General features: G+C 32.9%; 2 protein-coding genes across 2 annotated transcripts in view; one reads left to right on the top strand and one right to left on the bottom strand.

Annotated features, from left to right (window-relative positions):
* LOC107609734 (ABC transporter G family member 31) overlaps nt 1-9319 on the top strand; it is an 11195-nt gene extending 1876 nt beyond the window's left edge. The window contains exons 4-24 of the mRNA XM_016311755.2: nt 1250-1334; nt 2282-2444; nt 2528-2604; nt 2690-2834; nt 3168-3469; nt 3561-3842; nt 4484-4800; nt 4876-5036; nt 5110-5213; nt 5587-5743; nt 5970-6035; nt 6115-6236; nt 6348-6680; nt 6758-7048; nt 7150-7233; nt 7342-7475; nt 7678-7905; nt 8103-8274; nt 8349-8436; nt 8642-8808; nt 8918-9319. Of these exons, the coding sequence (XP_016167241.1) occupies nt 1250-1334; nt 2282-2444; nt 2528-2604; nt 2690-2834; nt 3168-3469; nt 3561-3842; nt 4484-4800; nt 4876-5036; nt 5110-5213; nt 5587-5743; nt 5970-6035; nt 6115-6236; nt 6348-6680; nt 6758-7048; nt 7150-7233; nt 7342-7475; nt 7678-7905; nt 8103-8274; nt 8349-8436; nt 8642-8808; nt 8918-9199 (3760 nt within the window). The 3' untranslated portion in view covers nt 9200-9319. The remainder of the gene's footprint in view (nt 1-1249; nt 1335-2281; nt 2445-2527; nt 2605-2689; nt 2835-3167; nt 3470-3560; nt 3843-4483; nt 4801-4875; nt 5037-5109; nt 5214-5586; nt 5744-5969; nt 6036-6114; nt 6237-6347; nt 6681-6757; nt 7049-7149; nt 7234-7341; nt 7476-7677; nt 7906-8102; nt 8275-8348; nt 8437-8641; nt 8809-8917) is intronic.
* Nucleotides 9984-14435, bottom strand: LOC107609576 (vacuolar cation/proton exchanger 3). The gene is made up of 11 exons (XM_016311577.2): nt 13956-14435; nt 12958-13025; nt 12799-12827; nt 12520-12716; nt 12220-12435; nt 11988-12101; nt 11775-11891; nt 11573-11626; nt 11230-11346; nt 10648-10741; nt 9984-10392 (listed from the first exon to the last, which is right to left on the bottom strand). The coding sequence occupies exons 1-11, from the start codon at nt 14307-14309 to the stop codon at nt 10346-10348; spliced, it is 1407 nt and encodes a 468-aa protein (XP_016167063.1). The 5' UTR covers nt 14310-14435; the 3' UTR covers nt 9984-10345.

The following is a 15317-nucleotide window of genomic DNA, read 5'->3' as shown; positions in this document are numbered from 1 at the left end:
TCTAAAATTATCATTTTTAAAATATGTTAACTATACTGTGTACTTTGAAATAAGTACCTATAAGGCTATAACCATTTATTTCTTCTATATAATAGTTAAAATTCAATCTAATTCAGTTTAAATTCAAATAAAATCATTTATGTTTTTTGGCCGTTTCAAGCACACCCATGCCATTGCATCGAAATCGTTATGGCAACAAAAGTAAGAAAATACTGGCCGTAATGCTGATGCACTGAGTCTTAAATAGCATTACAGGTTTGAAAAATGATATTTATGAGTTTTTTTTAGTACATTTTAAAATTATATTTTTCTTTTTTATATTAAAAAACAAATTCTTCACTTTTATTTAGGTACATTTCACTTTAAATGCTAAAATAATTAAGATATATTCAAAAGATTATATAAAAATAGTTCATATAACATTTACCATTTACCATTTCTATAACTAGAATCTCCAAGAATTTGTCCAACAGTACTGAAATTATGTTTAATTGAAAGTTCTTATTTACTTAGAATTACCGTAAAAGCAATTGTTCTAGAGCATGTAATAAACTTAATACTTGACACTTAAGGTAATAATCCTGTTGAAAATGTTGATCAAGTGGTAGATATTAACAGGCCAATAAGTTAATAAGGTAACTTATTAGCAATCAATAATCTTTCCATTTCTAGTTTGCGTGTTTTGAAATGGAGTGTTGAGAAATGGATAGTAAATACATGTTTTAACAGACAAAATAATTAATATTTTATAGGACAAGCTATAATATGGTTAATTTTGAATCCCATTAAAACATGTATTATGCATTTTGCTACTTTATATCTATTTTTTTAAAGCAACAAGAATAAGATTCACACAATCTCATTCACTTAGATCATAATTCTATAAAAAAAAATGAGAAGATTTTCGTCAATAAAAAACTGCTAGATGCTAATAATTTAGAAAGTATTTATATTTTTTAATTTAGATTAAACAGAAAAATCTGAATCGAGGTTCAAATAATACTTACCTTATTATAATTTTTTATAAAAATAAATTTCTTAACAATCTTCCTTAATTAGGTTACCAAACTCAAACCTTAAGCTGAAGCCTATATCAATAGCGCTATATAGTTAGTAGTTGGCATTTGGAACAGAACGTGATGACGTTGTTATCACGAGTCAAGGGTTCCTTTTTTTTGGTAGCTATGGGTTCAGTATTTTCATGTGTGTGCTTTGTTCTAATAATATGTATCCCACTTTCGTTGCGTAGGATGACTTTGCTACTTGGACCTCCGGGATCGGGAAAGTCCACTTTACTTTCGGCTCTAGCGGGCAAGCTTGATAAGAACCTAAAGGTGCAAATATCACTAACAAAAGCAGTATAGAAGATACTTACCTCTCTTTTCCAAAATATTACTAACACAATTAAGAGTGAAGAAAGCAAAATCTAAGCATGTCGACTGATAAAATTCTGCGTGCTACACTGAAAATCATTTCAAGTATGATTGGTTAATTGAGCAAAATAGTGGCTTCTAATTATTTGCCTATTTTTTAGTATATACTCGTAGAGATATTTTTTTTAATATTCCATGAACTAAATTTTTTATACTCCATAAAAAGGTTTTAATAATTTATTTTGATAAAAGAAAAAGGAATAAATAATAAATAGTAGATATTGCGGATAAAAAAAAAATTTACACCACAGAATAAATAACATTTTTCTGTTTTGAAATAAGTGGTCAATAATGATATTGTAAAGTTTAATTTAACAATATTTAATGACTAATTATTGAAGTATTGTACTATGCTGAATAACTGTAGCTGACTGTTCTCAAACTCCTTGTACACTCTTAAATTAGATTGTATTTTGCTTTAAGTGACAATTTTGAACTCTTAAGGATTCTTCAAATTCATATAAAAATTAGGGGGGAAAATGGAAATCAACCAACAATTACAACTCAAACTCTGAATCTTGTTCATCATCTGCTATTTTGTTAGTTATTGGTTAAAAACTTAAAATAATTGATTTCTTAGCAAAAACCATAGAAGTATATGCTCAAAAAGGATAACAGTTTCAAGATGGAAGGAAAGATATTCTAAATTAATTTTCAATGTCAATAATCTAATCTCTGTCTTATTACCACAATACCTGTAAGACTTATTATGTAAAAGGAAAAAAGCAATGGCTTCCGGGAATTGGAATGTTACCTGGGTTTCTTGTTTCAATTTGATTGTTCATTAACGGTCCCTTGTTTATAAAGCGCTCCTATTTTGATTTATCTTTTTGTTATATGTCCTACAGAAAACTGGCAGCATAACATACAACGGCTATGATATAAATGACTTTTATGTTAAACGGACATCTGCTTACATTAGCCAAACAGATAATAATATTGCAGAACTGACCGTGCGAGAAACTCTTGACTTTGCTGCTAGATGTCAAGGCGCAAAAGAAGGTTTTGCAGGTAAAATTAAATATTTAAATTATTGACAGAAAAATTTCTTAGGTTAAATACGTGGTGACAACTCTTTCATCTTTTTCTTACAGTTTATACCAAGGACCTGGGCCGCTTAGAGAAGGACAGGAACATACGACCTAGTCCAGAAATCGACGCATTTATGAAGGTTATCATCTTTAATGTGTGTGAAAATAATACGTGCCTCAAGGCTATTCTCTAATGTTGAATGTGAAATTCGATTTATTCCACAGGCATCATCTATTGGTGGTAAAAAGCACAGTGTAATAACTGATTACATTTTGAAAGTGCTTGGTCTTGATATTTGTTCAGAGACCATAGTTGGTAACGAAATGATTAGGGGGGTCTCAGGTGGACAAAGAAAAAGAGTTACAACAGGTTTGTCTTTACCCTTTTTGTGGAAGTAACTGCATTTGGTTGCCGTATTTGGTTATAATGTGTAAGGTATTGAGATAATTAAAAGGGGAAGTCAGTTACATCAGGTAGAACGATAGCTATACATACAGATATTCTTAATTGTGCAAAGTTGGGTTATATCTCATACTGATACTTGTTGGTAATAGTGCTTGTAGTTGGTGTATTTGTTCCTGGATTGGCTAGGAGTTTCTAGATGATCCATTAATGATGAATTGAATGAAATATTTTGACTGTATCTCAACTATTACTGCAATTTAAGCCGCAATCAATGAGTTGTTGCATTGCATCGTTTAGGAGAGATGGTTGTTGGTCCAAGAAAAACACTATTTATGGATGAAATATCAACTGGACTTGATAGCTCTACCACATACCAGATAGTAAAATGCATAAGGAATTTTGTCCATCAAATGGAGGCTACCGTGCTCATGGCCCTCCTTCAGCCAGCTCCTGAGACATTTGACCTGTTTGATGATCTGGTACTCCTATCAGAAGGTTACGTGGTATATCAAGGCCCAAGAGAAGACGTACTTGAGTTTTTTGAGTCAATAGGTTTTCAACTTCCACCACGTAAGGGGGTTGCAGACTTTCTTCAGGAGGTAGTATATTTTAAAACAAAACTTTTTATGATCCTTCGAAGCCATAGCATCCTTAAATTTTTGCTTATTAATAACATCTTTCTTTTGTCAGGTGACCTCTAAAAAGGATCAGGAACAATATTGGGCTGATCCTTCGAAGCCATACCAATATGTCTCAGTTCGTGAGATTGCAGAAGCCTTCAGGAATTCCAAATTTGGAAGCTATATGGAATCCATGCAGGCTCATCCGTTTGATAAATCAAAATGTCATCCTTCAGCTTTGGCTAAATCTCAGTTTGCTGTGTCGAAGTGGGAGCTCTTTAAAGCTTGCTTTTCACGAGAAATTATTTTGATCAAAAGGCACAGTTTTCTTTATATCTTTAGGACGTTCCAGGTAATCTTGATTTGATATGGTATTTTAAGATGATTGTTTGAACTTCTTTTTTCTTTTCAGAACATAGAATCTCTTTATCAATTCAAAGTTACATGATATGGTTGTAGTAGCAGCACAGAGTTCAAGAAACCAAACCCAAAGCATCACATGATTTTCTATCGGATAGTACTGTTATTAAATAAGGAAAATAGTTCAAAGAAATATAAACTTACGTATGGTTTCTTGTTCTTAAAATTCTACCATGATTCAATCGTATCGGTATCATATCATGTAGGTTTCCCTTCAACAATCTCTTGATCTGATCTATATCTCTTTCTAGAGTGCATATTTCCACTTTTCATTGAAAAACCCATAAAGACTCAATGGAAGCCAGTGTACTAAATGAGCACTTCTTCACATCTATGACTGTTATTGACTTTGGCTGGTGACTACATAGATTTCCTGCTTAGCTGTCCTTGACGAACTCTGAGGATAAAACCTAATAATCTTAAAATGATAGAGTCTCTGAAATGGTAATAACTTAGATGTTACGGATTCTGATTTCTGTAATTTGTTAAATGTTTGTTGTTCTTATTTCTTCTGTTCCTGTCTATTTTCTCAGTAATTCTGTGTTTTATTTTATGTTTCTCTTCCGCTTGAAGGTTGCTTTTGTTGGATTTGTCACATGCACAATATTCCTGCGAACAAGATTACATCCCACAGATGAGGTTAACGGAAACCTTTATCTTTCTGCTCTATTTTTTGGGCTCATTCACATGATGTTTAATGGTTTCTCTGAGCTACCTCTCATGATAACTCGGCTTCCAGTATTTTATAAGCAAAGAGACAATTTATTCTATCCTGCATGGGCATGGTCTCTTTCTAGTTGGATTCTCCGTGTACCCTACTCTGTTATTGAGGCTTTAATATGGTCTGCTGTTGTATACTACACTGTTGGATTTGCCCCTTCTGCGGGAAGGTACCTTAATTTCATTACATCTTTCAGTTGCAGGTTCTTACCCTTGTAATCATTGAATTCTGTTAAATGTTTCAGGTTTTTTCGCTATATGATTTTACTGTTTACAGTGCATCAAATGGCACTAGGTCTATTCCGGATGATGGCTTCTATTGCACGGGACATGGTTCTTGCGAATACATTTGGATCAGCTGCACTGTTAGTTATATTCTTGCTTGGAGGGTTTATTATCCCGAAAGGTAGGTGGCAACACAATGTTAGCAAAGAAAATTGAAAATATTGCTGTTAGTGATTGTTGTGCTATTCCTTCAGGTGTGATTAAGCCATGGTGGATTTGGGGTTACTGGTTGTCCCCCCTTACATATGGACAACGCGCAATTTCTGTTAATGAGTTTACTGCTTCAAGATGGATGGAGGTATTTTGTTTTGCAATGCAACTCTTCCTCTTTCTGTAACAACTGATCTTTATATTCAGCATTCAGCTCCTTCTCACTTGATTTTAGTCTGTAACCATGGCAGAAGCGAATCATTAGTTGTTTGGTATAAACTCTTGACTCTTGATTAGGAAGGTTTTCATTCCAAAGAATCAATTCGTATGAAAATCTTCAGCTGATGGTGTAGGTGCAACAATGATTTTTGTATCTAAAATTGGTAAATTTACTAAATGATGATGATGTTAATGTAGGCAATCTGACCAATGAGTAGCCTTTGATTTCATCGTTATATAAGTACTCCTTATTTGGAATTGGCTTAAAGAATATTTATAAATTATTATGTAAATTTTTGCAGAAATCTGCAATTAATCACAACACAGTTGGTGACAATATCCTCCGTTTACACAGCTTACCAAGTGATGGTTACTGGTATTGGATTGGTGTTGGCGTTTTGGCACTCTATGCAATCTTTTTCAACAATATGGTTACTGTGGCCTTGGCCTATCTAAATCGTAAGTTTTGAATATATTTTCTCTTTGTACACACATACGCACACTCTTTTCCTCTTCCCATTTTATAGCATGCATTCTCTGTTACTATATAATTATCACTGTCATTCCTTCGACCCACTTTTTAAAATTCTATTTTCTGTTCATCAATGTTTTCTTTGTGCCATCTTCTCATAATCCCCATTTTCCTTTCTCTCTAATCCTTTTGTCTTTATTATTTTTAATACAGCACTTCAGAAAGCACGGACAGTTATTCTTTCTGACGATGATTCAGAAAATAACTCTTCTAGAGATGGTAATGAGCCAAATATAATGTGCAGGGTTAATCATGTATTGACCAAAATTGTCTAACAATCCATAACTTGGTTTTGCAGCTATGAATCAGGTCCATGAATTGACTATTAGAGAAGAAAGTAATAAGAAAGGAATGATTCTTCCATTTCAACCACTGACAATGACATTCCACAATGTTAATTATTTTGTTGAAATGCCGAAGGTGGTTAATTTGTACTTTAGGTCTAAACTAGTTTGTTAATTTATACATTCCACTGAAAAAAGTCTATTCCATTAACTGGTTTGGATTTTTTTTTTCCCTTTTCTCAAATAGGTGTTTAGAAAGCAAGGCATACCAGAAACTCGGTTGCAGCTATTGTCAAATGTGAGCGGAGTTTTTTCACCTGGTGTCCTTACAGCACTTGTGGGGTCTAGTGGGGCTGGAAAGACCACTTTAATGGATGTACTTGCCGGCAGGAAAACTGGAGGGCAGATAGAAGGAGACATTAAAATATCTGGTTACCCAAAAGTGCAACGGACATTTGCTAGAATAGCAGGATATGTTGAACAAAATGATATACATTCTCCTCAAGTTACAATTGAGGAATCCCTATGGTTTTCTTCATCTTTACGCCTGCCAAAGGAAGTCAGCATCAGTCAAAGACATGTAAGTTGTTTAACGACACATTATGTACCGTATTGGTTTGAATTGTTTCCAAATTTTGATTCACTGAGGTATTACAGGAATTTGTTGAACAAGTAATGCAACTTGTTGAGCTTGACACTTTGAGACATGCATTGGTTGGTATGCCTGGCAGTTCTGGATTATCAACAGAGCAGAGAAAGCGATTGACAATTGCAGTAGAGCTTGTAGCAAACCCTTCCATTATTTTTATGGATGAACCTACGTCTGGACTAGATGCACGTGCAGCAGCAATTGTCATGCGAACTGTTCGTAATACGGTTGATACTGGAAGAACTGTGGTTTGCACCATACATCAACCAAGTATTGATATATTTGAAGCATTTGATGAAGTTAGTTCAATTATAGCTTTTTTCGTCAGTTAAATGTTCCAATAATTAGCGATGCACTAGCTTCTATTATGAGCCTAATACTTGGTTTTCTTGATTCCCAGTTACTTCTTATGAAACGTGGGGGAAGAGTAATATATGGGGGAAAGCTTGGTGTGCGCTCACAGATAATGATAGACTACTTTCAGGTGAAATGACACTTTAGCCTCTTTTCTGAAACGAGTCAGGATGCAAGTTTCTCTGCTGTGTTGTTTATATCTTTGGTTTGTGATTATTTTCCTCCGTGATTTTTGCAGGGAATCAGTGGAATTCCCCCCATTCCAGATGGCTACAATCCAGCTACTTGGGTGCTTGAGGTTACTACTTCGGCTGTCGAAGAAAGAATTGGTGCAGATTTTGCAGACATATATACAAGTTCTGACCAATTTAGGTGCTTGTTTTTTTCTAATATATAGTTTCTTTGATATTGCATAATCTTTTCATTACAATTTGAGAACAGACTGGTGATGGGTGATATTTAGGGAGAAAAACACTATCCTTTAGGAGAGGAAAATTGATTTTGGAAATGAATGATTAATCTGTTTAGTCAATTTTGTTGTTGTCAATATTTATTTCTTTTAAATTTTTACCAGGGAGGTGGAAGCTTCGATTCTTCAAAATGGAGACCCTCCTGCTGGCTCAAAACCACTGAAGTTTGACACCACATATTCACAAAACTTGTTCTCCCAATTTTATTATTGCATATGGAAACAAAACCTTGTGTACTGGAGAAGCCCACCATATAATGCCATGAGGCTATTCTTCACCGCAATCAGTGCTCTGATATTTGGGACTGTATTTTGGAAAGTTGGCTTAAAAAGGTAACTGCCCTCTATGTTCTCATTTGTTGTAAAGAGAATGCTTTCAATAATTCGAACACTAAATCAAAGGGACAAAAAGTTAGAATTATTCTCCATTAGTCAAAGGATGACTCCTTATGAGAGTTGATAAAATTTAATTTCTCGGGGTCATTCCCTCTAACCCAAATAATCAAACACTTATCATAATCATTCTGTAGGTCAACTCCTCAGGATCTTATGGTGGTTATGGGAGCTCTGTATTCTGCATGCTTGTTTCTCGGGGTAAACAATGCTTCTTCTGTGCAGCCCATTGTTTCTATAGAAAGAACAGTGTTTTACAGGGAGAAAGCAGCTGGGATGTACTCTCCAATCGCATACGCTGCCGCTCAGGTATATATATTGCAATACGGGAAACTATTTCCAATGTTAACGTTTTTTAAATTTTACTTAAATCTCATTGACAGGGGCTGATAGAGATACCATACATTGCTGTTCAGACTATTCTATTTGGTATAATCACATATTTGATGGTCGAATTTGAAAGGACAGCTGGTAATATTTCAACTTACCGTATGTAGATATTTCTCCCTTTACAATCTATACAATGAATCTGGCCTACTTCTCCTCTCCACAGGAAAAAAAAAGTGTGTTGAAATTTCGTAGTAACTGAAAAAAGAAGCAAAGCAAAAATGAATATACTTTCTTCATTGAGAAAAAAATATGCATCTGATCAATGAATATATTTTCTTCATTGCAGCGAAATTTTTTCTCTATCTCTTGTTCATGTTCTTAACCTTCACCTACTTCACCTTTTACGGCATGATGGCCGTTGGATTTACTCCTTCTCAACACTTGGCAGCTGTTCTTTCCTCAGCATTTTATTCTCTGTGGAATCTTCTTTCTGGTTTTCTTGTGCCAAAATCGGTGAGTAATCCTTTGCTTGCAAAATAATTTTACTGCTGGTTCAAACCATGAAACTTTTCATTTCTCTTTTATGGATTCTGATGTTATTGACCCCTTGTTATTGTTTCAGAGGATTCCAGGATGGTGGATTTGGTTCTATTATATCTGCCCGGTTTCGTGGACATTACGTGGCATAGTCACATCTCAGCTTGGCGACGTCGGAACCACAATTTCGGGACCCGGATTCAACGGCACTGTGAAAGGATACTTATCAGCGAGTCTTGGATATGATGATAAAATCAACGGTATTTCATCTGTGGGACTTTCAGTGATAGTTCTTATTGGATTCATTTTAATCTTCTTCGGCTCTTTTGCCATATCAGTCAAAGTTTTGAATTTTCAAAGGAGATGAGCGTTTTAGATAGGTTTTAGAACTATGAAAAAACAAAATTGAGGGTTAGGGTATAGGCTTAGGTATGTACATTTACTATAACCTTAAATAAAGTGAGTTTTATAGATGTAGTTTTATTTACATTTACTTTTGAGTCATTTACAGTTAGTCTTTAGTTCAATAGCTCCTAGAAAATTCAGTCAACAAGCTTCCTCATCGAGTGAGTTTAAAATGTTGTAAAAGTATAAAGTATAAACAAACAGGAAAGTTAGGATGTTCATTCTGTAATACCCAACAGTTCACTTACATGAAGAGATTTTCTGATATGATTAGCTATGATCAGTTGTTAGTTCTTCTGTTTTTCAGTCTGTTACCAGGTGTCCAGTCAATTAGAATAAGTTTTCAGTAGATTGGTAGTTACTAATTATATACAAATATAGTTCAGACAGGCTGATTCACTCCGTAATCAATCATTCAGCATACATATAGTGAATGATTTTACCTTAATTTCTTGCAGCTTCCACAAACCTCCCTGAAACTGCTTCCACCCTGTCTCCCTCGATCACCATTCTTGATATGCTAATATTAGAATATATAAACCCATCAGGATTTATTTGTACACACCAATAATCTTAGAAGTGTTGCAGATTTACCAACATAATATTTAACCATTTTGATATTGATTAACACAACATTCCTTATTCACTGAACTACTACTTTGAATTTCACTATTCAAAAGGAATTCTTATTCCTTGGTAAAGTATATATATATATAAGTACATGAAAGCGAAGCACATAAATTAAATACATGAAAAAGTAATATCCATTAAAAATAAGGAAAAGGTAGTTAGGGAATTAAAACAGAGGGAATAATAGGAGAAACAAAAAAATAAAAAAAAGGGGGGGAGGAGGGGGGTTTGGATATGCGAAGACCCAAAATCTTTAACCTTATTATTTCTTTTTCTAAGAGTAAATTTAACCTTATTGCAAAGAAAAAGTTATACAAAGCATTGAAATATGTTTAGTCTCAAACCCTCGGCTACTAAGGCACATATGTTATGTTCCACCAAGCATAGAAAAGGTGTCATTCTCCAATCCAGGTGAGGAGCTTCAGTTACAAGCAAAGAGGGTGACATAGCTTAGCTTCTGGGAACAAAACCATTTTATTTAGGCCACAGCATGATAGGATGTTTTAGTTTCGATGTCAGGGTCGTCTGCATCATAAGAGAAACCATGTCAATTCAAGAACCACTTCATAGTTTACATGCTAATTGGATAAGTACATAATTAGATATTCTATTCAATAAACGGAGATCTCCTAGGGAATTTTCCCCAACATCAAATTTTCTATATTCAGCAGCATATCTAATTTATTGTCCTTCAACATAGAAATCAGAAACTAAATTGAGATGCACATACTGAAATTTAAGTTGCAATATGAGATGCAATACGTTAGGATTATAACTTACCGGTAAATGGAGTTTTGAGAACAAAAAAGCACGCAGCAATTACAATGTAACATAGGGTAAGAACAACTCCCTTCAAGTAATGTGAAGTTCCATCCTGCAAGAGATACAACAAAAATCTTCTGTAAGGTAAAAGAAAACAGAAATTGGCCATATAGTATTACGGCAATGGTTCTTGTACCCTCAGGAAATTGGAGGAAATTATCTTGTGTTGTATTATTATATGGTAGGTCTAATTATACACATATTTAACATGTAAAAATAAATTTCTTTACGCATTTTATTTGAACTTGGAATATCATACTCTAAATCTCTAATAGTTAACTTATCGCATAGTTTCAAAAAAATCCGGAATCTTAAAAGTGTATTTTATGAATGTTCCACAAGCTTATTTTGTACAAACTTTAACTAAAAATTATACTAATTAAAGAATTCATTATTTCATATGTTAAAAAGACACATAATAGACTCATCATACAATAATATAATATATAATTGGGATAATTTACCCTCAAATTTTCAAAAATTACCGTAGTAATTTCTTAATTTTAATATATAGAAGGCGTAGAGCATTTATAGCTTTACCTGTAAAGTAAATGCCGTAACAAGAATTGCCAAAGCAAGACACCCTGTGTCAAGAAGATTGAAGTCCAGATCCATTCGAATGCCCATTATCCATGCAACAATCACACTTAATGGAACCTGATGAAAATCGACTATTCATGATCAATTTTTTCAACATTTTCTATACTTCAATAATGATCCATCACGCTTTTTCTGTTTTACACTAAGTTATATTCACACTATTTGTTTTACACATTACATAACGGGATTTCATACTCCAATAGTTAAAGAAAATAAGTCACGTTAATATTTCTATTAAAAGAATAACAATAACAACAAACTCTTACTATTAATTCATTCTTACCACAAACATGGAAATTTGAGTTGCCGATCCCATAGCAACGCCCAAAGATATGTCCTGCATACATGATAATTAATTGAACCATGAGCCCCCACTAATTTATTTCAAAATATCAGTTAATACATCTAAGTCAAGCATGATACGGAGTGAAATTTCTATTAAACTATATAGTTTGTGTATATAACTGACAAAAATTAAACCATACCAACTTGTTCTTAAAAGCAAATATGATTGCACCAGCATGTTCAGCAGCGTTCCCAACAATTGGAAGCAAGATTAGGCTAATGAAGCTAACCGAAATGCCCCAAGAATCTGAAGCAGCCTATTTAAAACAAACAAGGGGATTAATTGATCATGCATGGTACTGAAGAAAAAAATTCATAGCTACCACAATAATCATATATATATATATATATACCTCAATTGTTCCCACAACATATTCGGACAGCACAGATATGACCAATGTCATAATAACCAACCATGAAAATGAACTCCAAAATCCTAAAACGGCCTTTTCTTCATCATCTTCTTCCTGTAGACGTGAAATTCCCACACCAAATAATTAATAAAGTGGTATATATAGTCCAAGCTAAGGTTGTTTCTGATTTTGGCCTTTTGCTAACTAACTTGAATTTGAATTATTGTACTACCTCTTGTGCATCAAATATTACTCGATGAGTTTTTAACTGGAAAACAATATATGCAAGATATGCAATTAGCATGACAACACTGCTTGCTCTTGATAACTGAAGGGTAGAAGTGGCAATTGAATAACTTCCCCCTGCTAATGCGTATCTGAACAGTAATGGCAGCAAATGGCACAGCAACCCCAGCAACAATAGCAGTGAGTTCACATCTGCTTGTTTCTGTAATAATAATAATAATAATTTGTGTAAATAGAACAACTAATTAAGTTTAATTATAGAATTTAAATATTATTATTATTGTACCCTGTCATATCTTTGCTCCCTCTTAAGGTTGGCCAAGCCACCACAAAGGAGTGAACTACCAAGAACCAAAAGAAGGTTCGAGAGAATGGAACCCAAAAGGGAGAACTTGACAACATCCACTTTGTTCTTGCGCAGTGCTAATAATGCAATTATCATCTCCGTTGCATTTCCACATGTAGCATTCAGAAGCCCTCCAACTAATAATACACAAATTTCCATTAACTATCTCAAAATATGCAATATCTTTGTGTAACATATATACTATTAAAGTGTTTGTACCTGTTGGACCAGTGTAGTAGGCAATTTGCCTTCATGTTGGATGAGAATAATGAAAAATAAAAGGAGTTAGAAACACGATAACAAGAATCATAAATCACTAAATTATTATCGCTATAAATAAATATATAGCTTAGATAGGAGTTGTCATGGCAAACATACTCAGTGAGGAAGCTGACACGTTCTGCTAGCGGGGCAAGTCCGATTAAGCTTAATGCAAATATCCACGGCTGCATAGGACAGGACAACCGTTTTCAAAATAAATCATATTTAAATATATAGAGAAATACTCCGATACAGATATTTTCTTCTGAAGTTAATAAATAAAAATAATTAAATAATAATTTAATTAAATTTATTAAATTATTTATGAATTTTCATGTGAAAAAAAATTGATTTTCTATCTTCTAAAAATATTTTTAGTTATGAAATGTTATATTGTCATTTCATCAAATTAGACACTTTATAAAATAGGATAAATTTAATAATATGATACAACTAGTGCTTGATAATCATCTCACAAACATACTAGTTTACATATTTGGGCCAGGTAAGATATATGCCAGACTTAAACATTATATATATATAAAAAAGAAAAAAGTAAAAATAAATGTGATTAACTATATGTACTTTTTAGTTTTACTTATTCTAAACTGCCTATTTCATTAGTGTAAAATGGCTTTTTATACATTTTTTTTAATAAAGACACAGAAAGAAGTTAGTAGTTTTTTTGAAAAAAAGAAAAAAACTTAAGTCAAAATTTTAACCTTATAAAATTAAAACAGGAGACTTATAAATTGATTGTAATTACAAAAAGGCATATAGTATTAATGGAATAATATAAAGTAAAATTAGTTAATCAGATACTAACAAATAAACAAATACATTCCAATAAATGATTTTGTATCATTATTAAATATTAACTTTGTTTTTTAATTCTTATACATAACTAAATTTATGAATAAAACGAAATAGAAGGAAACTTATAGTGACACTTGGAGTAACAAAATAAAAAGGAAAAAAAAAAAAAAGTATTAGATATACATGACATTTTGGATTTATTACAATACCATAAAACGGCTTGACATAAAAAAGAAAAAAAGAAATAAATGAAAATCATAAGAACCATGTAGTAAAAATGATGGTTAGCTAGTGCTTACCCTTCCAAAGCTATACAAATCTGCAGCAACAGCCAAAGGCACTGCCGGAAAAAGCACAGCAAGCTTAGTTCCAAGAATGACCTCTCTCAAATTTGTCACGAAATTCCTAAGCATTTCCATTCGACCATTGCTATTGTTTGTGACAATAATTGAATCTTCTGATGATGACTTCTTTCTCACCACCATTGATGGTGTCTTTGCAAAAATACCACTACCACTACCATTGATGTTGTTTGAAACTCCCTTATTGCTATTGTTGTTCTCCAAATCATTGTTTTCCATAGAGGATGAGGGTTGCATTGTATTATTATTATTATTGCCTTGTTGTGATGAGTAATAACTTAGAATGTGCATTTGAGTGAGAATAAGAAGAAGAACGGATGAAATGAAAACTATATAATAAGGTTCGTATATATGTAGGTTTAGTTTCTTTATTGCTGTTAGTTTCTCTTTCTCTATTGGGATTATATATCGTGAAGATTAAATATTATGTGTGCGAAAGTTAGCATTATGAAATGAATAATTAATATAGTGTTTGTTTTTCTTAACCAATTGACCATAATAATATGTGATAGTAATAATAATAATGTTTTGTTATTATTAGGAAAAATAGTTGTAATAAACATAGATGGTGTGTTTCCAATGTCCGTAGCAGTGCAGTGCTATGAAGCTTCGTGGAATTTTCTCAAACAATATATTGCATGAGCCACGTATAGTGATAGGTGTTTTATTGCGGTACATATTCATGCCAATCGGCGAAATCTTAACCTTTATTGCAAGAGATATAGTAGGGAGCAAAATTAGAAGAATTTTAATCAATTTACTAATTAATTAGTACTATACATATTTGTATGTGAAATGAGGCATGGGCGCACGGGCTATTGTTACTATATATAATATGGGTGATATTAATGAATGAAGAATGAATCTTCCTATAATTGGTACATGTGTGTCAGTGTGTCAACAAGGTTTTCCTTTCAAGTGTGGGGATCATTTTTCATTTGTCATTTTTTATGTCGTCACCATGGGTCATGCCATGCCATATTGAAAGATATATACATATCCTAATTTGCATATATCACTACTCTTTTCAGTTCTGACTTCTGAATGTTTTTTTTAGCAAGTACCTACAGATATTTTGGAGATGAGTAATAATTCACAGTTTTAATTTAATTTTTTTAATTTTTAGATAGTACAAATTTAAATATATAAATGAGGAGGGTTAGGGAATCTAACAAATTTTGTAATTTGTAACTATTAATTAGTTATTATTAGTATTTTTAATAGTGTGAGATTAATTATTTTTTTATTGATTAAGTACTGGCCAATTTTTAATAAAAATACTGGCCTCTCAGACTTTCT

This window comes from Arachis ipaensis, chromosome B07 (assembly GCF_000816755.2).
Source record: "Arachis ipaensis cultivar K30076 chromosome B07, Araip1.1, whole genome shotgun sequence".
Taxonomy (NCBI): domain Eukaryota; kingdom Viridiplantae; phylum Streptophyta; class Magnoliopsida; order Fabales; family Fabaceae; genus Arachis; species Arachis ipaensis.
Note: the sequence above shows the minus strand (reverse complement) of the source record. Positions and strands in the feature narration are given on the sequence as shown.